We start from the raw sequence: 27,186 nt of genomic DNA, 5'->3' as shown, positions 1-27,186 counted from the left end.
TGATGCGAGAAGAGAGAAAAGAAAGAAAGGGGGGTGGCTGTTGTGGCAGTTGTTGTGGCAGCTGTGGCAGTTATTCTCTTATTGTCCAGGGTTGCATGACAGGAGCGGTGCCTTGGCGCCATTCTGGGTTGCTGGGTTAGGTTTCGGCTTCGGAAGAAGATCCGCTCTGCCCCACTCTACGGCAACCCCCGTTGGACCAAAGTAGGCCAATATGAGAAAAGGGTGGACAAATGGGGTCGCCTAGGGGAAAACCGAGGCTCAGACTCCCGCCCAAGTCCCCTTGAGGGAAGAAGTGCCGGTCGAGACACAAGCGCTGTCCGTCGGAGCCGGAGGTTTTCAATTGCTTTGATGTATATAGTGGTCGCCCGATGAAGACTTTTTCCCTTTTTCTCTTTTGCTTGCTTCACCAACTATTACCCTCGTTAATAATAGCATCATCCGACGTCATTATGTTGGCGTTAGGCACCATTCTTTTATCTTCCGTCTGGCAGGCTGCCACGGCAGTCGGCCATGTAATCCCCAGGGAATTCGACGACTCACTGATGTCCGCCAACGACACAGGCAACTACACTGTCCCGGAACGCGGCAACTACACATGGACACCAACCTGCCAATTGCCGTCCCCCAACGACTTCATGTATAGCATGGGCTTCGATTTGTCGCCCGGCAGCGTTGCGAGCACCGGGACGCTACGGGCCTTCATGCTCTTTGTAGACTTCCCGGACGCCATGGTGCCCGAGGGCGAGAATGCTCAGGCCATGTACGATACGATGGCGCCCAAAGCGGCCGAGTGGTACGCCCAGGCCAGTTACGGCGCCCTGAACCTGAACGTGACGGCCGATACCTCGGCGTACTACCGTATGCAGAAGACGGCCGCCTCGTACAACTGGTTAGGTAGCACGTTCCGCCAAGACGCCTACGCCCGCGACGCCCTCGACGCTTTCACGGCCAGCGGCGCCCGCCTGCCCGCCGACGTCGACGTCGTCTATGTCGTTCCGACGGGCCGCGCTTCGCCCTGGATTTCCCGCTCCCAGACTCTCTTCGACCCCATCGCCACGCGCGACGGCCAGAAGGTCAAGAAGACCGTCACTTTCGGCGCCACCGACTGGGACCTCACCGACATGACCATGGTCCACGAGACGGGCCACACCTTCGGCCTGTCCGACTACTACTCCTTCTCCTCGTACGCGGGCCTGTACGTCGGTGGCTTCAGCGTCATGGCTCAGACCGTGGGCACCGCGCCCGACTACTTCGCCTGGGACAAGTACCGCCTGGGCTGGCTCCGCGACGAGGCCGTCGACTGCGTCCTGGACGCCGGCAGCACGACGCACGTCCTCACGCCCCTCGCCGTCGCCGGGCCCGCCGGCAGCAAAAGGCCGTCATCGTCGCGGCGAGCGAGACGCAGGCCCTGATAGCCGAGGTCCGCGTCGCCGCGGGCGTGGACTCGGCGCTCTGCGCGCCCGGCGTCGTGCTGACCCAGGTGAATACCCGGATCGGGGCGGGCAGCGGCCCCATCCGCGTGCTGGATGCGACGCCCGGCTCGGGCGGCTGCGTCGGCCTCTTCGACGATCTGATGGACGCTGCGCTGGCCCTGACGCTGGAGGGGAGCAAGTCCCTGGCCTGGGCGCCCGTCAGCTCGTACGATGTGCCCGGCTGGGGCGTCAGGGTGACGTTGGTGGGCGTGGCGGGCCAGGAGTACACTATTCGTATCGACCGTCAGGAGTCGGCTAGGACGAATTCGTATTAGTAGTAAATAATTTACTGTTAATTGATTCCGAGGACAATAAATTCATACGAGCACGTTTATACGTGGGTGTGATCTAAAGCCAGTAAGAAAGCAGCCAGTGAAGCCATCCACCATCTCTCGGCACTGGAGGCGGTTGGATTCTGTCCGAGACTGCCGTGACTCGACATCAATACAAGAACCGGCTGATCCCCAACGTGCACGCGAACCAGGGAGTAATATCCTGTTTGAGCATATATTAAATGACGTATTGATGAAATGTGCAGACAAGTCGACAGCCAGGCTGCCACGCTAATGATGCCATTACTCTGACTCAACGGGAAACCTGCATGACGTTCTGCCCCCCAAAAGCCTTCCTGCGTAACGTGAAATGGCGACTACCAGATTCGATGGCGATACTCGGGCCGTGATTGATTGGGTGGGTCGGCGGGCTTCCCGTGCCGAGAAGATCAACTGCAGCCGGAACCTTACGAGTTTGTATGGCGTTTTGGGATCCCTCCCCATTGGTTGCCTACTTCTTACCTAGGTCCGTGTTTGTCTCAAGGCTACGGCGCGTTTCTTATCAAGAGCAAGCAAGCAAGCAAGCAAGCAAGCAAGCAAGCAAGCAAGCAAGCAAGCAAGCAAGCAAGCAAGCAAGCATGCACGCACGCACGCACGCATTGGGGTCCAAGTGCATATGGCGGCCGATAAATGGTGTGATGGGCTCTGGATGCGGGAGGCCCTCCACGCTTGAATTGACATGTCGCATGGCAGCGGCCTGGTGAGAAGAGTGTGAGGATGCAGCGAATCGTATGTCATGACCGGCAGACTGCTTGGTTATGCGTGCTTGATCTTGAGATTGATTGGCTGAGATGAGTCCGAAGAGGAGGAGGATGCTTGCTCTACGAGGTACCTACTTTGCCTTCTCGATTCTGGCAGCAAACTCCACGACAACGTCTAGGCCCGTACTCGACTGCTAAATGAGGTAGTAAAGGCAAGGTACACACAACTTATTACATGTACTGACCTACTACAGAGGTGGGGCAGGCATTGTGCTACATACATCCCACTTCAGTCAACGCGCACCTGTTACACACGATCGACACCTACCTACTTCCTAGGTACTGGAACAATCATTGTTGATTTTGATGTTGATTCCGTTTGTTCAAAACCAACCACCTGCGGTCATTCGCAACTCCACCACCACTCCCGACATTGGATAATCATTTCCTTCCATCTCTTCCACTGACCACTTCTCCCTCACTCACCCATCCATCCTTCGTCAACCAATGCAACGATGGACAACAAACAGAAGGCCCAACGGGCACACCAACGACTAATCCAGTCGTTATTCAATCACCTGGCATTTCCCATCCAATTGCCTCAGCAGGAAGACACGATTATCCCAAAGGTCGAGGCCGCCTTGGTCGACCGACTCATCGTCGCATCGCGTCGGATGCAAGACTACACCCATGGTGACGCGGTTTGGCAGAGCATCCGTCGCACCTTGGAAGCAACCACCAAGGTGACCAATCCGGCCGGCCGATTGGAGCGAACCCGCCTCCAGTCACAGCTACGCGAGTTTGCCGCTGCTACGGCGCGCAGCGAGTTCCTGATTCTCCACATTGCTGCACAGAATGCTGCCATCCTCCTGTACAAATGTGGCAGCGGCAAGAAGTCGGTTGTGTTTGAGATGTTCGAGGCATCAGCCAAGCGAGAAGACGTCTTGGCCTCAACAGGTGCCCTTCAATGGGATTTCCCTGGCGTTGCAGTTCAGGTTCCCATCAACCTTCTCACGGATGAGGCGTTCCTCGAGAACCTTGCCGTGTTTCTCGAGCAAGCCTCCATCGAGGATACCAGGAACTTCGAGTTCGTCACCAAGGCAGGAGTCGCAGTGTGGGAGAACCGCGAAACCCGTGATCCGTCAATCATCACATCTCTTCTTGCCGCCCTACTGGAAGCCAATGGCACTCGCATCGCCCCCAAGCTCCTACGAAAGCGCGTGCGCGACGATGTTTGCTGGCACAAAACCGAGATCCCATTCCGTCGACTTCCCTACTTGCTGGTCTTGAAGGTGGCCCTGGAGCGACACTTGTCTTTGGTTCTCGGTGAGGAACTTGGCAGGATTCACTACAAGCTCTTGGTATCGACATTGCTGGAGCTGCTCCTCGAGGAGTCCAAGGCCACTGTCAGCTTCGAGAACCAGTCATTTCTCGCCACAAAGTTATGTCGGCGCCTTTTCAAGCTTGAGGGAGACATGACGGGTGCGTCAACAGACGCCCAGAGACTTGCTGGCCCCCTCCTGAAATCGGTGTCAACCAGCATTCGCAGCACGACACAAGAAACGACAAGTCAGATTAGCATGATGTGGCAAACCGAGAAGCGTGGATGTACCAAGCTCATACCCGAGCTTCCACGTCAAGCCAGGGACTCTGAGCTTGTCTTGAGCATGTATTCCAGCCGCCAATATCTGCAAGAAGCCTGCCACAGATTCCGCAACTTCACTCCAGCAACCGAACGCAAGAAATTTGAATCGCGGAAGCCCATGCGGATTACAGAAATGCAGAATATGGCGGCCACTTATTTCCGTCTCTTCCAGAGCGAGAAGGAGATGAACCAGTCATATGACGCATTGGACCCGGAATCGCAGGTTTTGACGCTGCAAAAACTCATCAAAGAGTACACGAGCCAAGTTAGCAGCCATTACGACGAGAATGTCGAACAGAAATCCTTGATGCTGTTGAGCATAATGCAAGCCTGGATGGAACTGGACAAAGCCGCTTGTCTCGAGTATCCGCTGCTGAAGGATTATCACCCTCTTTTCCCCTCCCGTATGCTCGACGTCCTGCATCTTCCTCTATTTGATGACATGATTCGGGCTCGAAGAATCGAACAATACATCCAGGAGCGCATACACGACAGCCTGAAAAGCTCCATGACAATATTTGATGATCCGGTGAAGGGGTGCTTCGCTGAGAGATTCTACGACGAATTTGGAGAGGAGGCTGAGCTGCATGATTTGATGGCCGCCATTGAGATCGCTGCCGAAGAAGCGCGACAAGAGAAGAAGAAAGAATTAGATGAGAAGACCGAGAAATATCACAAGCTGTCGCGAGAGATTGACGACACGGCATGCGTTTACATTCGAGATAACTATAGCAACGAAGCGATACACCATCGACACTGCAGCAAGTGCTTCCTGACGAGGGAGAGGCAACGTCTGAGAATACGCGTGTTTGAAGAACCCCTACCAGCGGGCGAAGTGATGAAGAAGGCTGTCATCTTCGAACTCGCTTGCCCGGAAGCCTTTGCGGCCTACCGAGACGTTACCTGGGCTATTGCGGTGCAGTTTAGTGTACAGAGTATGGAAAAGGGCGCTGTACCTATGAAGGAATTGAAAGATTACAGCGAGCTTGAGAAGTATCACACCTCGACCGGAAGCATCTCGCTTGCATCGACAAAGAAGTCATTCCTGGGCACCCACTACGCTCACCAAAAATTCCCTGTTGATCAGAGCCAGATCTTTAGACCAAATGCGTTGTCATACAGCTATTATGATTGCACATCGAAGTCCTGGCCGGGATGGAAACGTTTCAGACCGAGTTTCGCACATCAGTGCAGCCTGATTCTTCCGAAGAAGTCCCCATACGCATCTCTTCTCGACGTCCCAGGCTTCGACAACATCGGCGGAGGCCCATCATCTTATGAGATCGTGGGGAGTCAATCGTCGTGTCCTCCGGGCCTTAATGTTCATGAATACATGGCTTTCCAGTTCTTGATGTCAGGAAAAGCCAGAAGATGGGTTACGCTTTTAACCGAGCTGGCATCCTCGAGCCTCAACTTTTCAACCGAGTCAGTTGTCATGTTGGTCAGCCATGTTTCGTTGCAACTGGGACCCCCATGCGAATCAGGCGACGCTCGAGGCATTGCGCATTCCATCTTTTCGGACGCTTCCTTTTGCGATGGTCTGTTGAGCCAGCTGCAGCTGAAACTCGAATGCATCGCTTCGAACTGGAGAGAGACGAGCGTCATGGAAACGATTCTGACGATCGTGCTTCGCCTCGTTCAACTGACCCAGCACCATCACGGGGCTGCCATGGCAATTCTCGACCGGATTAGAGAAATAACTACGCTATGGATACGCAAGCTACGAGCGGAGACCTATCAAGCGTCAGATTCCAAGTCCGCGAAGAATTGCCAATTCTATCTCCTTTTGGCCGCACTACTTTGCAAACGCGCCTGCTTCAAGCTTCTAGAGGCTGAACATCCGCCGTTCTTCGTTATAACGGCTTTCCTTGAAGCTTGTGTTGCTGTCCATGACAACATCCCCGAGAACGTGCAAGAGTTGCCTCGGATGACTCGAAACCACATCGTCAGGGACTTGAGACTGATGCACGGAGTACGCGATAGATTGCGGTCGCTGTTGAGATCAAGTCAGGGCCGGAGCCTTGTCCAATCTCTCCATGCCGCATGGCCGGCATCCGAGTCCAAGGAAATCGAGACGTTCGAGCTTGACGGAGATGAGTGTGTGGTACTCCATCTGCGAGACATGCACGAACCAGGCTCACAGGAAGTTAACTACAACTTCGTCCAGGGGTCACTATTGGTAGATGGACAACCACTCGGAGTAAGTTGAACTTATGTTACCCCATACAGGAAGGTACTAATTGGAAATGCACAGCGATTATCGACGGATGAGAAGAGTTCCATGATATTGGCCACTTTATTCGGAAACCAGAGTCTGATGAAGTTTCCATCGAGTAGCCCTGGGATGTCCTACAGTGAGTACATAATTACCACATGGTTATACCATCAGCTGCTCCTAGGCCACTTGGATTAACCGTTTGGTCGTGTTGCTAACCGTATATCCCCTAGCGCTTTGTGTCCAGAAGGATGGTTGGCAAACTCACATCGGTTATGATCAAAAGGGATCAACGATTATTCGAATCACCAGACAACACTTTGTACTGGAGTACGTTCCCAGGGAGGTGTTCCAGCGGGATAACAGTATCGACCTACCCTCATCACTGGTGGATGATTGCATCCACTGGCTGAACCTCAAGACACGCCGAATGGAAATACGCCCATGTTCTAGTGTCTGGCTCAGTCAAGCACGCAACTGGACGCTCGACATGAACAAATGGACCTGCAGTCGACTAGTACCTCCGAGCAAAAAAGAACCCCAATGGCACCAGAGAAGATTTGGTAGATCCCTATTCCGACTTATCCGGCCGTGTTGCTCGCATTTTTCATGGATTTGAGCCGCGACGGCACCTTACACTCTACCAGCCTCAGAACGCAGTCCTTACGATTGACCTCAAGAGAATGAGCATCAGGTTCTTCATCAATAAGTTCAAGAGACTGCAGTCCAGCCAGCTTCGAATCGAGATTGATACCAACCAGGATGCTGGTACCTGGTACGGCTTCGACAGCAAACTCGTCTGCATGGACCCCCATGATTCAAGTCAGCGATCAATCCTCATGCCAGTGGGGGACCTGGATGTGGTGAAGCGAGGATGCCATGTCCAGGTAGTGGTGAAGCCTATCATTACGCCTTATGTGCATTACCTCAAATATTCGATCAACGAGACACTGGGACGGCTGGAATGCGCTTGTGAGCCTGTGATGATATACAAAAAGGCCGAAGTACACGCTTTCACTTCGTGTGGCTATCAGCCCGACCCTCTGACTGGCAGAACCGGCACAGAAGAGGCTCTGGATTTGCTTGCTTCGGGTATCAGTCAACCATGGACCTTACTTGGTAGCCTACCTATTTCGTGTCTCCAGTCGGTTGCCCGGCTGTCACCCCGGCGCGAGTGGTACCCGGAAGACAAAAGATCGATGAAACGCGAGCACTGGGACGCGCGACATCCGGTGTCAAACCAGCATGATGCCTTCCGTCCACTGGTCGAGGTCATACTCGAAAAGTCAACGAAGCTAGGGGTTTTCGGTCCTCCCAAGACGATGGAAGAGTCCGAAGCTTCACTTTCTAATGATCCATACTTGGCAAAACGAGCTTTACTACGACGGCAACTGCACCAAAGAACGGTTGAATCTCTTTCACAGCCCAAACAAGTCGATGATCTGCATTACCGGTCCCGCGATACCCCGAGCGATACGAGTGTGAAATACAACAACGTCTACGGTATAGTGGAGACCATCAAGGCAAGACGTCCGGCGATGGCTACGGTGCAGAACCTTCCTGGCGCCTTGGCACAATGCTCCAACATCCAAGGTTACTCAGAGGAGCTCGAGCAGCTTTCTCTCGGTGAACGACTTGATATCGACGTCTGCAAGCTTTGGGGGCCCTTGGTCAATTACATACGCCAATCACAGTGCGAGTATGAAGTCATGTTCCTGTTGGCGACCATCTCCTTCCGCTTCAATGCACCTACGGCATTGATACGTACAATCGCTGCCTTTTTTCTATTCGACGAGCTCAGATCTCTCGACTACCCGCTGGCGGACGAGTACCAGAATTTGCGTCCAGGTCAACTTCCTACGATAGAAAGCTTGTTGAAAGCGATCGAACCGTTCAAGGAAGCTGGTCCAGCAGACCTGCCATTGATGGAATTTGCCAGCTCAAAGGCCAAGAGACAGCTATTCCAAGCCCGGGAAGCTCATGAGAAGAGGGCGAACCGAGAGTGTACATCATTTGCAGAACATCTTCTTCAGCAATGGCCATGTCGGGAGCCAACAGTCGATGGGCTAAATGGGATCAGCCTGGTGGATGTACATCTGGCCCTCGAGGCCGTACTTCCTGAATGGCAGAGGTTGCAAGAGAACCATGTCTTCGTAGCGCATCTGGAGAGCGTTCAGAAGATGCTTGGCGCGAGGTTCGCGGACAGCGCCAATCCGAGACGGAGCTTTGTGACCCGGGAGGTGTTTGCCAGGCCCGCGAGCCAGTACACTATACCCCGGCTTGGCAAAGACTTGATGACGATGGCTGCCTCGAGTGCATTATCTCAGCCTGATCGTATTGTCAGGTCTGTCATGTTCACCCTCCAGAACCAAAGTTCGGTCGTGCAGAAGGGAAATTCGGGCTCTCGAAGACTGATTTCAGATCCGACAAAACCGATTCCAGATTCAAAAGAGCGAGATTCAACCATCGACGAACTAGAAACGATCATCCGAAGAGTCGACAATCCAATGTCAGCCATAGCCAGAGGATATGCGAAAGACCTCCGAAGCAGTGTCAGGGCCATGAAGTCGCACAAAGAAACAGTGGCTGCTTTGGATGTGAAGACACTACCACATATTACCGAATGCAGAAACGCCATCAATAGCCGAATGCGTTCCATGGATACGATGTTGCGCCAGCCTAGTCGATCGATTACAATGGAGCAAATCCAGTGGCTTACTCAAGGTCGGCTTTGGCCCATCGTGACGCCCATTACGCTACTCGAGCAACTCCGCTCAACTGCGAAGGTTTCCTTCGGGTCTGGAATGAAAGAGAGTCTTGTGAACATGGGATTGTCGATAACTGCCTTGCAGCGAGGTAAACGGATTGCGAAGTACGAACGAGACGAGCTGCGTTCCCGTCTGGAAGAGGAGAAGAAGAACTTTGGACATGCGAATTGGTCTCCCTACGAACATACCGACTGGCTTCTGCTGGAAATTGAGTCTGAAATATTGATTCGCGAAACGCAGGTCGATGTTGCTCGGGCCATCGCCACGTCAAAGGTTGGGAATAGCGTTTTGCAAATGAACATGGGCCAGGGGAAGACCTCTTGTGTCATTCCGATGGTCGCCACGATGCTTGCCGACACCAAGAACCTTGTAAGAGTTGTTGTACCGAAGGCCCTCCTTCAACAAACTGCTCAGCTTCTCTCTACCAGTGTTGGTAGTTTGCTCGGACGCCAAGTCCGCCACATTCCCTTTTCGCGTCGAACCTCAACCAAGGAAGACACCATCAAGCTATACCACTCACTGCATCGCGAAATCCAGAAGCAGAGCGGCATCATGCTGTGTGTACCCGAGCACAATCTCTCATTCATGCTGAGTGGACAGCAGCGGTTGCTGGATCAGAGAGTTCCAGAGGCAAGTGTTATGCTACGGACACAGGGGGTGGCTGAACGCAACGGCGCGAGACATCATGGACGAGAGCGACCATATCCTCGCAGTGAAGACGCAGCTAATCTACCCTTCCGGAAGCCTCTATTCAGTCGACGGTCACCCAACACGGTGGTTGGTTATAGAGTCTGTCCTTGCCTTGGTGGACATGCACCTCTACAGTCTCGAAAAGACGTTTACCCAATCTGTACAGGTTGTTAGACGGCCTCAAGGGGGCTTTCCTCTGCGCATTTATCTGCTGCGGCCCGATGTAGGAGAGGAACTAGTCCGTCGCCTGCGCAATGACATCTTGCAGGGACGGATGGGCATCCTTCCCGTGGAATCATTTGATTTGCAGGACAAAGTTGCCATCCGAGAGTTCTTATCTGGCGGTAAGATGCGACCGGGATCTATCGACCGCATCAACAAGCTTTGCCCCGACCAGCTTCACATCCGGCAAACCGTTTATCTCCTCCGAGGCTTGCTCTGCCAACGAATTCTGATCGCGACTCTACGAAAGCGATGGAACGTCGAGTATGGACTGCACCCAGAAAGGGACCCCATCGCAGTTCCCTACCTCGCCAAAGGTGTACCGAGTGAACAGTCAGAGTACGGTCACTGTGATGTAGCAATATTACGTGAGTGACACGTTGACATGAAATCATGATCCCTTCCCTCTTTATGAGAATCCATACTGACCAAATGGCTTAATTGACAGTCACGTGTTTGTCGTTCTACCACGGCGGTCTCAACGAGAGTCAGACCCGCGAAGCTATTGAACAAGTCCTTAAGTCCGATGATCCAGCAAGCCTGTATGAGAAATGGATCGACGAACGATTGCCCGAATACCTTCGAGACTGGCAGAGCTTGAATGTTGACGACCCCCAACAACTTTCCCAAATCTGGGCCTGCGTTCGGTACCGCGTTGCTGTCATTGACTACTACCTCAACACTTTCGTATTTCCCCGGCATGCCAAACAATTCAAGGTCAAGATCCAGAGCAATGGTTGGGATCTCCCACTCCCGACATCCCGATCAGGCGTTGGCGAACACGTACGATTCAGCGGCACCACTGGCTTTTCGGGCACCAACGACAACAAGACGCTTCTTCCTCTCAACATCAAGCAAGAGGATCTGGAACCTCTGTCTCACACCAACGCAGAAGTCCTTACTTACCTCTTGCAACAGAGATCTCGGCGATATTATAAGATTGCCGATCGGAAAGGAAACCGCCGGTCAGAAGTCGAGTTCCTGCATATGCTAAGCAAGCACGGGTATCGAATCCTTATCGACGCAGGTGCCAGTATCCTAGAGATGGACAACTACACGCTGGCAACTACATGGTTACTGGTGGACAATAATGCCAGCGTTGCTTTATTCTTCGAGGGCGATAAACCGATGATCGTTTCCAAGCAGGGCGCAAAGACACCACTGCTCGCAACACCCTACGCCGACAACCTTGATGGGGTGCTTGTCTACCTAGACGAGGTCCATACACGTGGAACAGATCTCAAATTTGCCCCCCACTGCTAGAGCGGCTCTCACGCTTGGTATTGGCCAGACGAAGGACCACACTGTGCAGGCTGCTATGAGATTGCGTCAGCTTGGCACGAGCCAGATCGTGACATTCTATGCCCCACCGGAAGTAGACAGGAGCATTCGGGATATCTGCAGAAAGAAGGACCACGAACATATTCAATCCCCGGACGTATTACAGTGGTTGATGACCAACACGTGTGAGAGCATTGAGGCTCTGCAGCCCTTGTACTACGCACAGGGAACAGACTTTTGCCGCCGCAAGCAGGCTGAGCTCGATTACCCCCGTTTCGTGGATGACGACGATGAGCGAGACCAGTATGTCCCCGCCATCCGACAGAACGAACGTCAGACGCTACAGCAATTGTATGGGCCCCAAAAGAAGGGAAAGTCAACGACCGTCACAATCCGAGGAGGCTCGAGCCTAGCACCGTACATGAGAGAACTGGAGATTCGTCGGAAAGGGTTCCAGGATACTGGTGCTGCAGTACACGCCTCTGCGTTGCAGGAGGTAGAGCAAGAAAGGGAAACTGAGTACGAAATCGAGCTCGTCCGGCAGGTGAAGCGCCCACCGCCCTGTCCTCCTCACAAGTTTCCAGGACTTCATCGGGACCTCGACATCTACGCCAGGACTGGTCGCATACCTGGAGGCTCGGACTGGTTCGTGCCAATGTTCCGCGCCCTTTCCCGCACTGGACTTGGCCGGAAGTACAAGGTCCATGGAGAGCATGTCGGTTTCCCCCTGTTGCTGTCTGCCGAATTTGAGAAGACGGTCAAAGTCGTGATGGAGACGTATAGTGACCAGTTCATGAGGCCTGTGCAATGGGTCCTGTACTCACCTTCGCCAGAAAGCGCCGTGGTTGTCACACCAGAGGAAGCCGAAGATCTGATCCCGATGCTTCGCGATGGAACCTACCCCACTTACCTCCTCACGTACGCTGCGCCAGTGACGAGACGCATGGTCTGCTTTAACTCTTTGAAGTTCTTCAGTATCCCTTCGTTGCCTAGGAACTGGACCGCGCCGCCGGACCTTGTGGTAGAGCTCGGACTTTTCGCTGGTAGGCTCTACTTTGACTGGGACGAGTATACATCGGTCTGTAGCTTGTTGGGCATCGACGAGAGCATGGCCGTCAACAAGGAGGAATTCGACTTCTCGCCCGAGCGGGAGACAACATCCGCGACCGAAAGCTCGACCGAGGCATCGGTATCGATTCCAGCTCTAGACGGTACCGCCGAGTCCAGGATCACGAGCCATGGCCACTCGGGCCATCACGAAACGACCGGTTTCACCCCCAAGCCGTTCACCTTCACCCGAGAGTGGCTATCAGTGCGCCGCCGAGGCCAGGACATCGCCCACAGCCCCATGGGCTTCATCGCGAGCGGGAAGCCCCTGTACGCGGACTTGCCCTTCTTTCAACGGGCCCGGGAAGGTGCCGGCGTCACGTCATCCCTGTTCGCGCCCGTCTCGGCAGCGGGACCGATGGACCCAATGGCGGAAGGTGCTGCTGGTGTACCACCTATGCGCCACGATGAGGAGATGGATGTCGGGAATTACGATGCGGAGGCAGAGCTTCGCGGCGACGAAGTGCATGAGGAGATTGAGTATGAAGAGGCGGATAAGTACCAGGAGGAAGGAAAGGAGAGCTGAGCTTTTGCCGCTGGTTGAGATATGTCGGGCTCCTTTGGGGGCTGTCCGTTCGTTTTGTTTTGAGGGGAAGTTGCTGTAATAATACGTCGTTAGCTGATTCAATTGATTGGTGTCCACAAACTATGCCCCCTTGATTATTCCTCTCAAGGTTCATATGACCTGTAATACCATATTGGATTGTATAGTATCCAGTGTTCCTCTATTGACCCCCACCTGTTTAGTCCGAATTGAGTCGAGGCACTTCTGAAAGCAGCGGGCGGGCTGTGGCGTGGCATATTCTCGGCAAACTGTTTACCTAATTTTTCATTCCGACAAGGTATACGTATTGCCATCGTCCAATGATCACTCGAACCGAAAGTGGTTGCTTGATTTGGTGGCCATGCTGACATTTGTCTTTTGGGGCTGGCCAGTGTTGGTTCGTCCGCTGTTTTGTTAATGTCCCCTGTAGCCTTTGGCAGGGACCAAGGTCGTCCACTAAAAGCCACCCTAGCCGGGGTAGCTACAGGGTATGAAGCGCCATTATTAGAAGAGGGCACCCACTAGTTAGCATAGGTCGTTACGATCAAATTCAGGGGCCCCTGTCAGAGAAGGCAAGTTGGTCAGATACCCAACGAAGTAATGAATGCGTAACCTTCCACAAAGACGTTGTTTGCCGTCCAACAAAGGACAAAGCGGTCCTTATCACGTCAATCGAGTGGCCTGCAACAATTGTTTCTTGCCTAATGCAATACTGTCGACCTGACACAATGGACTTGTTTGGTTGTCATCCTTTGACTTGAAGCCAGACAAAGGCATATGCGCCGAAATTGGATAAGAAGAACATAGGACGGTACCTTCTGCAGCTGCTTCGCACACTTATACATGAGAGGTTCCGGACGCCGGGCCGAAAGAAGAACCGACATACCAGCAGAAAGTCATTCATCCGACTACGAAACAGCACTTGAGCTACCGTTTTGACACCCCCCGGGAGGTCTCAACAAGACGACTTATCTCCCATTAACCGAACCAACCGTCTACTGTCATCCAGCATCATGAGTAACAACGCCCCCTTTTACCAAACCCTGGCTAGCTCTAGCTCGGTCGCTGGCTCGGTCGCCGGTGAAAACGACGAGTGGCCTGTGCCGCAAGACGCCGTGGAGGCGACAGCCATAGCCGATGGCGAGCTCCAACCCTTGTTCGCGCAACTCTCCATCACGTCGGGCGAGCTCAAGAAGCCGTCCACGGAACCCGAGGTGGCCGATGCGTGGCGCGACGTGTTTGGCTTCCTCCCCCGAAGCGAGGCGAAGCCTGTTGCTGGAGTTCCCCGTCAGGTCCCTCTCTCAGCTGAGCCCGGAGACCAAGCAGGCCTTGCTCGGGACACCCAAGGTCAGGATCACCCACGATATGCCGGCCAGTATCTTGTGCGGCGCGGGACCGGGAGGATCGCCCGACCCCCGTCGGAGCAGCAGCCCGTCCCGGCGTTTCCGCGCGAGCCGATGACGGTGTACCAGGGGCTGGGGAGCGTCCCGCCCGAGATCCTGATGGTCCTGCACGCGTACATCCCGCCCCTCGACGAGCTCCTCCTCTGCCACACCCACCCGACCATCTTCAACAATGATCGGTTCTCCTTTTACCGGGTGGACGCCGAGTATCAGGTGGAGTGGCAGCAGTCCAACCCGAGGTGCCAGGACGAACGTGTCCCGTTGCTGTACCACGCCATCTGCAACGAAGCGCCCATGTCCGTGATCGACGACATCCTGGACTCGTGGCAAGCCAACGGCATGGACTTCGACATGGCCTGGGCCACGGGCCGCGTACGCACCCCGCCGATCATGCGGCCCATCCTGTTCGCCACCGGAAGCGGCCGCGTGGACGTGATCCAGGAGCTGAGGCAGAGGGGCGCCAGCGAGCAAGGCCTGGACCAGCAGGTCCGGCTGCGGGCGCACAGCGCCCAGGCGCGCGCCCGGTTCACCGACGAGACGTGGTGGCGCATGGAGACGCTGGCGATCGAGCTGTGCAACCGGGACGTGCCGACGGGGGCGATGCGGCAGCTCTGGCTCGATGCCTGCGTCTGCGCCGGCTGGACGCAGCTGTTCCGGCTCTTCCTGGAGCTCGCGCCCGGGCCTCGTTCTGGATCACGGGGGCCGGACGCGTGCGCCGCGACAGCAAGGCCATGTTCGACTTCCTCTTCGACCGGATCGGGGCCCAGGTCATGCCGCCCATCGAGGCGCAGCGCGGCGACGACACGTTCGACGACTGGCTCGGCAGCCTCGTCGTCGGCGGCGCCAACCAGCCCAAGCGGCCCCTCAACGCGGCCCACTTGTTGGACCGCATGCGCCGGCAGGACTCGTTCCACCTCCTCTCGCTCGCGACAACGGTGCCGCGCTACATCCTCGAGTGCGCCGCCGACGACGCGTGCCTGCCGCTGACGCGCGCCCTGCACGACGGCCTCGTCGACCTGACGGCCAACTACTCGTACACCTTCCTCACCCAGGCCTTCGGCCACGACTACACCCCGGCCCGCCACCCGGACATCCTGCGCGCCTACATGCTGCACGTCGCCCTGACGTCGGCCCAGGGCGCGCCCCAGACGGTCCGCTGGCTCGCGTGCCAGGGCCTCGTCGACCTGCACCTCAACATGTGGGAGCTGAACCGCCCCCACGCGCTGCAGGGGCTGGCCTCGTCCGCGTCCGCGGCCGTGCTGCAGGCCAACCTCGACGCCGTCCTGACGCGCATGCCGGACCCCAACGCCACCGTCGACGAGGGCGTCTTCCCCGTCCGGCCCGTCGACCTGGTCCACGGGCACGACGCGACCTTTGTCGAGTTCGTGGCGCGCGCGCCCGGGCACAGCGACGCGGGCGCGGGCGTCGACCTGACGCTCGCGGGCGTAGGGACCAAGACCGGGGCGCGGGAGCGGCGCGAGCGGCGGGAGAGCGGGATGGAGATTGCGACCATGGGGAGGTCGCTGAGCCAGCTCATGGGGGAGGCGTCGATGAGCTACGAGGTCCGGAGAAGGATTTTGGATTGGTGCATGGTTATGGAGACCAATGAGATGCCGGCGGTCATTAGGGACGTCTAGATGCCGTTAAGGGATGGTAGTAAGATTAGGTAAGTGGCCCCTTTGTCCTCACGATGCGATATTGCTGTGGCTGGCCAGATGGTATTTCTTCTTCTACGTCTTTTTGTCTCTCAAGGTAAGGGCCGCACAATAACAGGTAATCAAGTCACATCGAGGGCAGCTTCCGGATGGGTTTCAGGTAGGTGTCTCTCCCGGTAGGTGTCCTGATTTCCACTTCTGCCTAGCCTTTTCCCATAAACATGGAGCGGTGCAGGTAGGTAATGGGCTTGGATGTGGACCGTTGCGTTTCTAAATAGTGAGTCGCAAAGTGATAGAAATAACTGTCCTCTCTGGAATTTTGGTGTGAAACGCCGAAAGCAGTTCAATGTGACCCATTAGGAACCTCGAGTCTACTCTTGTTTCATTGTTTCTTCCTTACCCCTAATAATCCCTCTTCGTCTGAGACCAGGGTCGCGGAGAGGGAGACCTTTCTGTACTACAGGCCATACGTTTTCAACCCGATTCTAGTTTTACCCTTGGCCGGGACCATGTCGGAGGTAGAACACGATACCCGAGGTTTGGATGTACGCAATAGCCCCGAAGTAGTCTTGGTTCCTTACACCGGAGGGCTCACTCACCTTCGTGGCCTGTTGAAGACGCATCCCCCATTCCAGGACATAACTACTCAAATCTGCATAAGTAGCTCTGATCGGTATCTACATAGCTGGGCCGATTGGTAACCGCGTGGCATGGTGTGCGGATAGGTCATAGGCGATGCCGTAGCAGCAGCTGTCAGTCACAACAGACGGCATCCAGTACCTAGTGTACTGGGTAAGTAATTTATACTTTGGTGTGCAAATGGCGTTAAAATTGGAAATAGAAAAATAAAAAGGGGGAAAAAAAGCCTATTCGCAAAATATAAAAATGGATTGATAGAAAACTGGAAATGATGTGGACAAGCCCAGATGTTGCGCCACGCTAGAACAATGCCATGCCGGCAAGTATGTGCAAGAGGTGTCACGAAACCATCTCCTCCCATGCCAACCTATATATGCACCCCTTTAGGCGTTCTGGTAGTCAAGACGACCGACGCCGTTGCTTCGAACATCAGCCCGAGAATAAGAAGAGACAAGCCTCTCCACTAACATCTTTGCTTGCACGCACCTTTGTCCGTTAATACTGCCCAAGGTGCAAGGGCAACACAAAAAACGGCAACTGGCACCTGGATATGAATGTGACTTGCAGACCCTGCCATCGCTTACCTTATATCCAGAGAGAGTATACTAGCAGTGCTTGGATCAGCTTGCTCAGGGGGAACCGCCAAGTCCTGACGATGAACCTTGTATTGCGAGGGTGCTAAGATAATCCTCGCTTCGTGTTGGGCGACGACCAGCTCGACGTCTCAACAAAACTCAACTTGTTCTCATCTCTGTTCACCCCCTGCCTGGCCATCAAGAGGATTCGACAACTAACAAAGCCCCTTTGTCGTACGAACTCAAAGCCACCACACAATAGCTTAGTTCTGCAATACAATACCAACTCCCCCAAGGGCTTACAATGAGCTTGTTTTCAGTCCCGTCTTTCACCCCAGACCCGAACAAAGAGGTATTCATATCTACTTGCCGGATACGCCGAGGTATGTTCGACGTACATAAGAAACCTTCCGCCGCCGACCCAAGAATAGACCAAACCAGTACCAGGCCACCATATCTACCATCAATCACCAGCACTTAAAGAAACACCAGTTTCTTTCCGTGCCCTATCATACCAAAATCAATTCCCAAACGTCAAAGTCCATCACATCACCCCTTTTGTTTTTACCATCATCCAAAATGGCAAGCAACAACAACCCCCTCAACGCGGGCAACCGCTCCCCTACCACTCCGGCAACGAGCCCTCCGCCCTCGCCGCCGCCGCCCTGACCGGCGCCCTGGACGCCGAAGAGGCCCGCCTCACCGACCAGGACCTCGCCGACGAGGTCCGCCTCAACCCGGGCCTGCGCCCCGGCGGCTCCTCCTCCCCGCCGCCTGCAAGTCCCCCTGCACCGACGACGAGGCCCGCGAGGCCTGGACCGACGTCTTCAACCACGTCGGCCTCGACGTCCGCCAGTCCCTCGAGCGCTCCCCGGCCCGCATCATGCAGCGCGGCCCCAGCCGCCTCGGCCTGCGCGGCGGCAGCGGCGGATCCTCGTCCGCGGGCTCAGTGTCACCCGAGAGGCAGCCGGGGCAAGGAAGCCCCTCGCAAGGCGGCGGTAACGGCAACGGCAGCGATAACGTCAGCTATAACGTCAGCAACTACGAAACGGACGAGGAGTTCCCCACCCAGTATCAGGTATTCCTGAACGCGCTGGGCGACGTGCCCCCGAGTTCCTCCTGAGGCTGCAGGCCTTCCTGCCGCCTATCGACGAGCTTCTGCTGGGCCACACTCACCCGGCACTCTTCCATTCCGACAAGTTCTCGTTCTACCGCCTCGATGCCGAGTACCAGCTGCAGTGGCAGCTGCGGGGTCCTACCTACGGAGACGAGAGGCTCCCGCTGCTGCACCACGCCATCAAATGCAACGCGCCTCTGGACATCATCCAGGAGCTCCTGAACGCGTGGGAGGCCGTCGGCCTGGACCTCGAGCTGGACTGGACCAAGAACAACCCCCAGCCGCGCCAGAAGAAGGAGCTTTTCATCAAGCCCATCTTCCTCGCCGCCGTCGTGGGCCGCGTTGAGGTCATCCGGGAACTGATGAGCCGGGGCGCCAGCACGGCGGACCTGGACCGGTGGATATTGACCATGCCTCTGAAGGACTGGCCCGCCAGGCACTTCAGGACAGTGAACTGGGTCGGGATGGAGAACCTGACCATCGAGCTCTATGAAAATGGATCCCTCACATCCCTGTATAGGCCGTTTTCTCCACTTGCCAAGCGCATGTACAAGGGTTGTGTCACGGGCGGCTGGGTGAAACTCCTCCGCTGGTTCATCGATCCCTTGGTCAACCTGCAGGAGGTCGAAGGCAACGACGAGCACAATGCCAGGGTCCAGCAATCCCATACCAACCTCGCGATCGAAATTGAGCAATGGCTGTTGTATTATGTGGGAGAGGTTCGTCTTGATAATAGGGCCATGATCGACTACATTGACGAACTTTACGCCAAGAGCGAGGCCGTAACAGGGCGGCGCATCCCCCTCAATAATTGGGCGCCGCTCGAGAATATAATCGCCCAGCAAGATGGTATTCCGGCCATGTTACCGGTGATGCGCTTGACCAACGTATGCCACATCATCAACAGGTTTGCGGGGCGCAGTCTGGCGATCGCTTCTTTCTTGATCGATATGCAAGACGTATGGGTCAACCGCGACGACTTTCTCGAACTGGCGCAAGCCTGTCACAATGGCTTCGTGGCATGTTATAGTTACGTTGCAAATCCGGATCAAGATATCATCGGGAACGCGAGGACAAGAATGCTGCATCATGCTCTTGCGAGCCGGCCCGGCGTGCCCGCGATCGTGCGCTGGCTGACCTTGGATGCGAGGGTGCCGCTCTTCACCGACGACCGCCACGCGGTCCTGTGCCTGCTCGAGCACGGCCAGCGCCACAACCCGTACGTCTTGCGGGAGAACATGGCCTGCGTCCTGGAGGCCGCGGGCGGCGACGACAACGCGCCCCTCCCGGGCCTCCACACCGACGTCGGGCTCCGGGACCCCCGCCCCATTGACCTCCTGGTATTCGAGGACGCCCCCTCGTCGAGCTGATTGCGCGCGGCGGTGTCGACGTGACTCTGGCGCAGCCCGCCACGGTGCAGTACTCCGTGGATCGACGGGCCAACCGCCCGGACAGGTTGGACCTAAACTTCAACGGCATGTCGTTGGTGGACCTTATGCGCACCGTCCACTTCACGTACGACATCAAACGCCGCATTGCGGACTGGTGCATCGTGATGAGAACCAACACGGTTCCGGGCGTGATACCCGATATCTAAATGGCAAGGTAAGAGGGGCGTTGAGAGGCGAATGCCTTCGTCGACAGGCTATTTCACGATTTGATCCCGGTAGGTGATACCAGGTAGGTGTTCCAAATCGTTTTCCTCTGGCGTATTTGGTGATGGGTGTATTCAGAAGTGGTATAGGTAAGTAAATGAGTCTGTGTGTAGGCGTTTAAAAGGAACATAGAGTTGGTGTATCAATATTAAGGCCATTTGTGCGATGTGACTTGATGCGACGAGCACCCCGATGCGTTTGAGATACGACTCCATACCAGACATACTTGTTGTAGTGTTAATAATGTGACAGAGAACCAAGACCTTGGCACGAGACCTTCCTGCATCTGATCAGTAACAATCACGACAGGAATGGAGAAGAAGCCTTACCAGATATAGTCTTGCGCCTTCATTCATTAGAATCTCCCCAGAAAGCCCTTTATATCTCATGTAGACGGCTCCTTCCGATGCATCTCTTCGGCGGGCGGCAGGGTATCGTAGCGCTCGGCCCCCTCGGGTATGTCGACGACGGCGGAGCGCATGTAGATGTGCTTGCCGCCGGCCCAGTCGAGCCCCTCGACGCAGCCGCCCTTGATGCTGACGGTCCAGCGCGGGGTGTCCTCGGGCTCGAAGAGGCGGTGGAACAGGCGCGAGCCGCACTCGAGGCAGAACCAGCAGCGCATGGTGCGGTTGCTGTCGGTGGGCCGCGTGTAGCATCCCAGCTTTTGCTCAAGCTCCGTGGACAGAGGGAAGAGGCCAGCGGCTGGATAGATGGCCGAGGTGCCGTATGCAGAGCCGGACTGCTTCTGGCACTCTGTGCAGTGGCAGTGGAAGAGGGCGATGCGCTGCGCGGTTGGGGTCGGGAAGCTCACGTGGCCGCATTGGCAGCGCACGGTGAGAGGTTTGGCGGCGGTGTCTGTAGATGCCATGCTGGAGTAGTAGCGGGAGTAGGAGTCAAGGTTGGCAACTGCAGTGACTCTACGTGGTGCGAATATTGACAACACTCGTAGCATAGATAGCTCGTGCTCTTTTTGCCGAACCTGAGGAGGGTTTGCGGGGCTGAAGAGTAAGCGTTGGGGAAGTTTTGGGGGAACTTGGGGAAGAGCGCTCCTTCCCTCCTGAATTGGACAATTCACTTTAGGCTACTGTTGACACTGTCACCGCCGATTGACGTACAGCCAGCAAGCCGTTCTTTGAACGGCAGGATTGAGCTCTACTCGAACAATATCCTTGGTAGAACAAAAGAATAATGGCTGTAGTCTTCTATATCTCTTCACCAAGTATATGTGACAAACTGCCGCGAAAGAATGTGATTGCTGAAGTGACTGGCCGTCTTGTCGTACAAGTCAAGTCAACCACGCCTTAAACCCCACTACGTCATCGCCCTTCACACCCTGAAGCATGCAAAGTTCATCCTCTTCTTGCTCGCATCGTCCAACGCGCCCGCCTCGCCCCGCCCCTCGTCCACCATCTCGACCTCGGTCCGCCACCGCGTCCCCGTCGCCTCGCCCACCTCGTCCCACAGCCTCTGCCACGTCGCGCCGTCGTGCACGAACCGGCGCTCGCCCCGCGGCCCCCTGATCTCGCGCGGCGACGTGCTGGCCACCTGCCGACCGAAGACGATCGCTTCCTGCCCGCCCTTGCCACCGCCCTCGTTCTTGCTTGACGACTCCCGAAAGAACCGCACGACTCTCTTGGCTGCGACGACCTGGTCGTGCCACGTGAACAGATGGAAGAACGCGCTCGCGTACACGATGTCGATCTTCCCATCCAAGACCTCCAGTGTCGAATCCCCGCCCTCGGCGAGTGCATCCCCCACCACGAGCGTCACCCCCCTCCCAAACGCCCCCTCCCGGTCCCTGAACAGATCGAACCCGGCCTCGACGAACGGCCTCTCCAGATCGGCCCCGTACAGCCGTGAGGGTGCGACGCCGGACCAGACCAGGTGCCGCAGCACCTGCCCGACGCAGCACGCCATGTCGAGGAACGTGGCCGCGGAGCCGGGCGCGCGCAGGCGGGACAGGGCGGACTGGTAGTGGCGGTTCGTGACGAAGTCGAGGGTCAGGAAGCGGAAGCTGCCGATGCAGTTGTAGGGCTTGACGGCCCACATTCTGTCTCGCTTCGAGGGTGGGGTGGAGTTGAGTGCCCTTTTGTTAGTACCTAGTCTTTCAATCGGAGAATAAGAAGCAAACGATAATGGATTGTGTCACTTACAATGGTATGGATGTGCGCGGTTACGTCCTGTGGGGGGATTCCGCTGTACTCCTCAAGGAGTTGGCGGATGGAGCCGATGTCGTCGGGGATTTCGGCGCGGTAGATCTTGGCTTTGAACGCCTCCATGTCGTAGCTTTCTTTGCCATCCGCCATCTCGGAAATGTGTATGTACTTCTCTGGTTGGACAGACAGGAGAGGTATGCGTGGATGATGGGGGGGCCAGGCATACGAGGTGCTCGTTTTTAAAGGATGTGGTCTACTTAGCCGTTCCCGGCTCCGAGTGACTTCGAATCATTTCGCTTCGACCCCGCGACGCGGACGAGTTCCAGGATCGCCGGCACTTGTCAAGACACCGGTGTTCATCCGACAGTCGAGAGTCATGCCTTGGCCCCATTCGATGCCCGAACTCATTATTCATCGGGTATGGGACGAATTGTGCATCCGGATGTGCGGATTGGGTTACCAATTATGAGTATTTGCACTTAGGCTCGATCGGAGCTGTGCGTACGCCTTCGCCGAATGCGAGTTCCAGCTATTCTCTTTCGCATCCGCGTTCAAGATACCTGGTCTGTCTCAACGGCGGCGCATTAGCAGACAATTGCGATGGGGAAAGATATACCAGGCAATCTTCAGCATCCGGTGTGCTGACAGTCATTATATGCTTGCGTAAGTGTGCGCGCGGATATGTACCGTACATTTATGTTTATGCCCCATGAGGATGTGTACCTATATAGCACCCAATTGCCGACAGAAAAGCGCACAGATACGTAATGCGCCAGTCTTGTACCTATCTCTCCATGAACCTTTGCTGATAAGAGGTGGCTTCGTGCATAATGACGAGATCTCAATTCCAGCTTTACAGGGTCGAAGCTTTTGTCATCATTTGTCACGCTCCTACCTATGCTGCGGGTAGACATTGCCAGGCATGTTACCCAGCATCCTGCAAGGATCCATATTTCGGAGCCGACGCCCTCCAGCCCAATCTGCATCCCATACACATCGAAAAAGGAAGGAAAGCGAGCGAAGTCTCGGATCCCGCGCCGTCGTTGCCATTGTGGCGCTGCGACATTGATCACAGGATCAACCGACCGATGCCAGGAACGCGAGAAGAGCGGGCTCTCAATGGCTGCGTGTATTATGTGGCTTCAACCCCCCTGGTCGAATATTAAGCTCCGTATGTGAGCGTGAGCTCTCTGCAGGCATGGCTGCCGGTGGGGCAGTATGTCGTGTGTGATGAAATGCATGCATAAGAAGGTGATGATGTCCCCGACCTGCATCATGACAGACCGAAGCTGTGGAGATAGAGCGCTTCCGAAACTAAATACAGATTGTTGCACGTCCTTGCCTTGAATACGCGCGAAACCGACTTCCCATCCATCACGATGTTCGGTCCACGCAAAACATGGCCCCTAATCTGCCTCCTCCTTTTGACCCAACCCCTCCAAGGCTGTAACATCCTCCCCCCATCCCCCCAAGATGCCGCCCTATCAGCCACCCTCCTCCTCCGCCCCCGGCTCTCCAAGGACGCCCAGATCTTCCTCCCCGGCTCCCCGGGCTACGTAAACGCAACCCAGCGCTGGAGCACCCTCTTTTCGCCTTCCCTCTCCCTCATCGTCGCCCCGAGGACCGAACACGACATCCAGTCCACGATCCAATACGCCCACGCCCACGCCCACGCCCTCCCCTTCCTCGCCCTCGGCGGCCGCCACGGCGTCGCGCAGGCCCTGAACAACGCGCGCCACGCCGTCGGGATCTGGACGCGGGGCATGCGCACCATCACCATCCACGAAGAGCAAGGGACCGCGACCGTCGAGCCCGGCGTCCAAGCCGGCGAGCTCACCTCCACCCTCCACGCCCGCGGCAAAGCCGCCGCCAGCACCGCGTGCGACTGCGTCGGCCTCCTGGGCGCCCTGCTCGGCGGCGGCCACGGCTTCCTGCAGGGCCGGTACGGCCTCGCGCTCGACAACCTCGTCTCCGCGCGCCTCGTCACCGCCGACGGGCGCCGCGTCGTCACCGCGTCCCGGACGCAAAACGCGGACCTGTTCTGGGCGCTGCGGGGCGCGGGGCACAATTTCGGCGTCGTGGCGTTGGTCGAGTACCGCGTTTTCGACAGGCGGCCCGACACGGACGAGTGGGCGTACGAGGAGTACGTCTTCTCGCGCGATAGGTTGGAGAGGGTCTACGAGATTGCGAATGGGATGATCGGGGGCCGGTCGAGTTAACGCATTATGGGCATTTCGAGCGTAGGCCGGGCGTCGATGCCGAGCATGTGAGTTTGCCCCATCCCTTCCCCCTTTACCTATACGCAATCTAACTAGGTAAAACATCTTATTTACCCGCTTTGTTTAGCCCGTCCTCCCCTTCTGGGTAATCTGGCAAGGCCCCCGCGTCCCCTCCCAATACACCGACCCCCTACGCGCCCTGGGCCCCCTCTCCACCAAACGGGGCGTGGTCGACATCACCCAGCTCAACGGCGTCGCAGGCGCCAACCTCTCTTCGCCCTTCTGCGACTACGGCGCCGAGGTCCTGATGTCGCCCACCAGCCTCCGCAAGTGGAACGTGACGGCCCTGCGCTGGGCCTTTGAGGTCTTCGCCGCCTTGCCGCCGTGGCTGCACCGGTCCGCGGCCCTGCTCGAGGGCCACGCCACTCAAGCCGTGCAGGCGGTGCCTGAGGCTGATACGGCGTATCCGGATCGGCTCAATAATCTGCTTGTGTCGCCCGTTATGATCGCGGACCGCGATGCCGACGAGGGTAAAAAGGCAGGGGGCGGAACGGGACGCGGAAGCCCGACCTGCGTGCCGAAATGAAAGAGTACGCAGACCGGTTTCGCGAGGCGCTGCTCGAGGGGAGCGGGGACGATAAGCTGTATGCGTATGTGAACTACGCTTCGGGCGACGAGGGGCTGGAGGCCATCTACGGGTATGACAAGTGGCGGCTGGAGAAGCTGAGGCAGTTGAAGCAAATTTGGGATCCGGAGGGAAGGATGGATTTCTATAACCCTATATCGTAGCACCAAGAACCCAGGATCTGGTGTGACCAAATAGCACCGGAGTTATACTCAACCTCCGTGCCAGTCTCCCCCTTTTCATCGTCTTCCGCATTACCCATCCGCATTCTTACTCCAGCTACGAATACGCGCTCCGTACTAAAGAGACGTGTCAGACGGACAGCCCACATCATGTATAATATATCAATCCAACTTACATGGTAGAAAATGAACGGTACCGGTATAAACAGCACGGCTATCCCGCCAAGCAGCGAGTTCCCTGGCCCAACCCCAAGTCGACTAAATAGCGACCGTGCCTATCCCCACTTGTTAGCGAGTAGCATTGACAACGATACGCAGCCGAGAGACGACTTACGAAAAGGGGAAACGTCGCCCCAAACGAGGCACGAAACAGCGCAGCCCCGGCAAACACGGACGCCGCGTCCTTGGCGTACGCAATCCCAATATAATTGTAAATCGAATTAAACAGCGTGACCATCCCGACCTAAAAGAGCCCCGACCCGAGCACCGAGACGATCCAGTGCACATCCGGCCGCGCCGTCCAGCCGAACCAGAACAGGCAAACGGGCAGCGCAAAGCAACTAACAAAAGTGGGCGGCAGGAGGCTCTCGGGCACGAAGGAGTCGTCGCGCATCTTCGGCACGATTTTAAACCGCGTCCAGAGCAGGAAGATTGAGACGGTGACGGCAGCGAAGACGAAGATGCCGAGGAAGACGAGGCCTTGCTGGCCGGAAGTGAAGTGGTAGATGTCGCCGTAGACGAGGGGGAAGGACTCGAACCAGAGGAAAAGGACTCCGTACAAAAGGCCGGCGTAGAGGTCCACCAGCAGGATGACCGGTTCGCCAAAGGTTAGGGTGAAGGCGTGACCTAGCATGACTAGGGTGTCTTTGGGGGTATGGTGTGCGGCGTCGACCTCGGACTGGCTTTTTAGCCGGTCGTTGCCTGTTGTCTTCCTCAGTCGCTTAGCGCGCTGGTAAAGGATGTTGGCAGAGCTCGTCTCGGGGAAGAGGAAGAACATGGTGAGCAAAACGGCTACACACATCCAGGTGAAAACCCAGATGGTCCATCGCCAACCCATCGCCGGAGCGAGGTAACCACCGATAATGGGGCCGAAGACGGGGCCGCATATCCCCGCCGAGGCCCAGATGCACAGCAGCAACGGCACGGCGGTCGGGTCATATATGTCAGTGATGGTACCTCCACCCGTAGACAGACAGGGACTCCCGCAGAAGCCGGTCACCCAGCGGAATACGAGGAAGACGGCCACGTTGGGTGCGAAACCCACGGGTAGCTGGAGGAGGATGAAGGTGAAGAGAGTCCAGAAGAAGATGCCGGACCGGCCGATCTTGGGCATCTCGGATAGGGGGAGACCAGAACATCGGACCAAAGCCATATCCTCTGTATGGGTGAGAGGACAAGTTAGCATGCTACACTCATAGAACCTCGGGCGCTCCTAGGTGGTTTGGGTGCTCACAAGGCGAAGAGGGAAAGCCCCAAGGTGGCGACTATGTCGCTCACGCCGAACTCGGGCATGAGACTGGCCTCGCCGGGAACGTAGATGGAGCTGGCGATGTAGACGGCGAAGTTGAGCAGGCATAGCTGGAAGGCGATCAGGTGCTTGAGAGCGACTGGCCAATTCTGCGGGTTCTGCGAACCAAGTTAGCGATGCGCAGAGGATTAGATGTGAAAATTGCAAGCAATACCTCCGGGTCATCTGGCCCATACCAGCCGACTATGAGTATGCTGCCATGTCCATCGACTGCATGGGATGTTGACTCTAGTCGTCCCTCGGTCTTTGCGTGCACTGGAGCCGCATCGTCTTTCTGTGCAGCGCCCTTCCAAAGAGACGGATTGTTCTCGTCGGGGTATTGAAATAGCCTGCCACGAGAAACAAGGCGCACAAGCTGGCCGAAGATGGTGGACTGGAAATGAAATGCCATCAGGTAAACAGAGAGAAGAACTAGAGCGGGCTTGACCTCACATCATAAGATCGGGGCCTTAATG

The 27,186-nt window shown here is 56.2% G+C and overlaps 8 protein-coding genes across 8 annotated transcripts; 3 read left to right on the top strand and 5 right to left on the bottom strand.

Annotated features, from left to right (window-relative positions):
• Positions 1 to 449: 449 nt before the first annotated feature.
• PG986_014153 (M6 metalloprotease) lies at positions 450 to 1,747 on the top strand (the record flags this gene model as incomplete). Its single annotated transcript, XM_066850375.1, has 2 exons — positions 450 to 1,349; positions 1,370 to 1,747. 2 exons carry the CDS (start codon positions 450 to 452, stop codon positions 1,745 to 1,747), a joined length of 1,278 nt encoding a protein of 425 aa, XP_066692613.1.
• Positions 1,748 to 3,020: 1,273 nt separating this feature from the next.
• On the top strand, positions 3,021 to 12,959 carry PG986_014152 (uncharacterized protein; the record flags this gene model as incomplete). Its single annotated transcript, XM_066850374.1, is given in 7 exon segments — positions 3,021 to 6,350; positions 6,405 to 6,504; positions 6,599 to 6,819; positions 6,884 to 9,910; positions 9,924 to 10,413; positions 10,494 to 11,263; positions 11,283 to 12,959. 7 exon segments carry the CDS (start codon positions 3,021 to 3,023, stop codon positions 12,957 to 12,959), a joined length of 9,615 nt encoding a protein of 3,204 aa, XP_066692612.1.
• A 1,019-nt stretch (positions 12,960 to 13,978) lies between these two features.
• Positions 13,979 to 16,665, bottom strand: PG986_014151 (uncharacterized protein; the record flags this gene model as incomplete). Its single annotated transcript, XM_066850373.1, has 4 exons — positions 13,979 to 14,252; positions 14,340 to 15,018; positions 15,078 to 16,013; positions 16,635 to 16,665. 4 exons carry the CDS (start codon positions 16,663 to 16,665, stop codon positions 13,979 to 13,981), a joined length of 1,920 nt encoding a protein of 639 aa, XP_066692611.1.
• A 1,658-nt stretch (positions 16,666 to 18,323) lies between these two features.
• PG986_014150 (uncharacterized protein) lies at positions 18,324 to 19,917 on the bottom strand (the record flags this gene model as incomplete). Its single annotated transcript, XM_066850372.1, has 3 exons — positions 18,324 to 19,187; positions 19,254 to 19,833; positions 19,886 to 19,917. 3 exons carry the CDS (start codon positions 19,915 to 19,917, stop codon positions 18,324 to 18,326), a joined length of 1,476 nt encoding a protein of 491 aa, XP_066692610.1.
• A 489-nt stretch (positions 19,918 to 20,406) lies between these two features.
• On the bottom strand, positions 20,407 to 20,889 carry PG986_014149 (Mss4-like protein; the record flags this gene model as incomplete). Its single annotated transcript, XM_066850371.1, has 1 exon — positions 20,407 to 20,889. One exon carries the CDS (start codon positions 20,887 to 20,889, stop codon positions 20,407 to 20,409), a length of 483 nt encoding a protein of 160 aa, XP_066692609.1.
• A 458-nt stretch (positions 20,890 to 21,347) lies between these two features.
• On the bottom strand, positions 21,348 to 22,327 carry PG986_014148 (uncharacterized protein; the record flags this gene model as incomplete). Its single annotated transcript, XM_066850370.1, has 2 exons — positions 21,348 to 22,079; positions 22,175 to 22,327. 2 exons carry the CDS (start codon positions 22,325 to 22,327, stop codon positions 21,348 to 21,350), a joined length of 885 nt encoding a protein of 294 aa, XP_066692608.1.
• Positions 22,328 to 23,556: 1,229 nt separating this feature from the next.
• PG986_014147 (uncharacterized protein) lies at positions 23,557 to 25,185 on the top strand (the record flags this gene model as incomplete). The annotated part of the gene is made up of 4 exons (XM_066850369.1): positions 23,557 to 24,351; positions 24,417 to 24,443; positions 24,524 to 24,926; positions 24,986 to 25,185. 4 exons carry the CDS (start codon positions 23,557 to 23,559, stop codon positions 25,183 to 25,185), a joined length of 1,425 nt encoding a protein of 474 aa, XP_066692607.1.
• A 481-nt stretch (positions 25,186 to 25,666) lies between these two features.
• On the bottom strand, positions 25,667 to 27,122 carry PG986_014146 (uncharacterized protein; the record flags this gene model as incomplete). The annotated part of the gene is made up of 3 exons (XM_066850368.1): positions 25,667 to 26,578; positions 26,689 to 26,829; positions 26,886 to 27,122. 3 exons carry the CDS (start codon positions 27,120 to 27,122, stop codon positions 25,667 to 25,669), a joined length of 1,290 nt encoding a protein of 429 aa, XP_066692606.1.
• Between the last annotated feature and the right edge of the window lie 64 nt (positions 27,123 to 27,186).

Source organism: Apiospora aurea (genome assembly GCF_038362705.1).
Source record: "Apiospora aurea strain CBS 24483 chromosome Unknown utg000010l_segment0_segment0, whole genome shotgun sequence".
In the NCBI taxonomy this organism is placed as follows: domain Eukaryota; kingdom Fungi; phylum Ascomycota; class Sordariomycetes; order Amphisphaeriales; family Apiosporaceae; genus Apiospora; species Apiospora aurea.
This window is presented reverse-complemented; position numbering and strand designations above follow the sequence as displayed.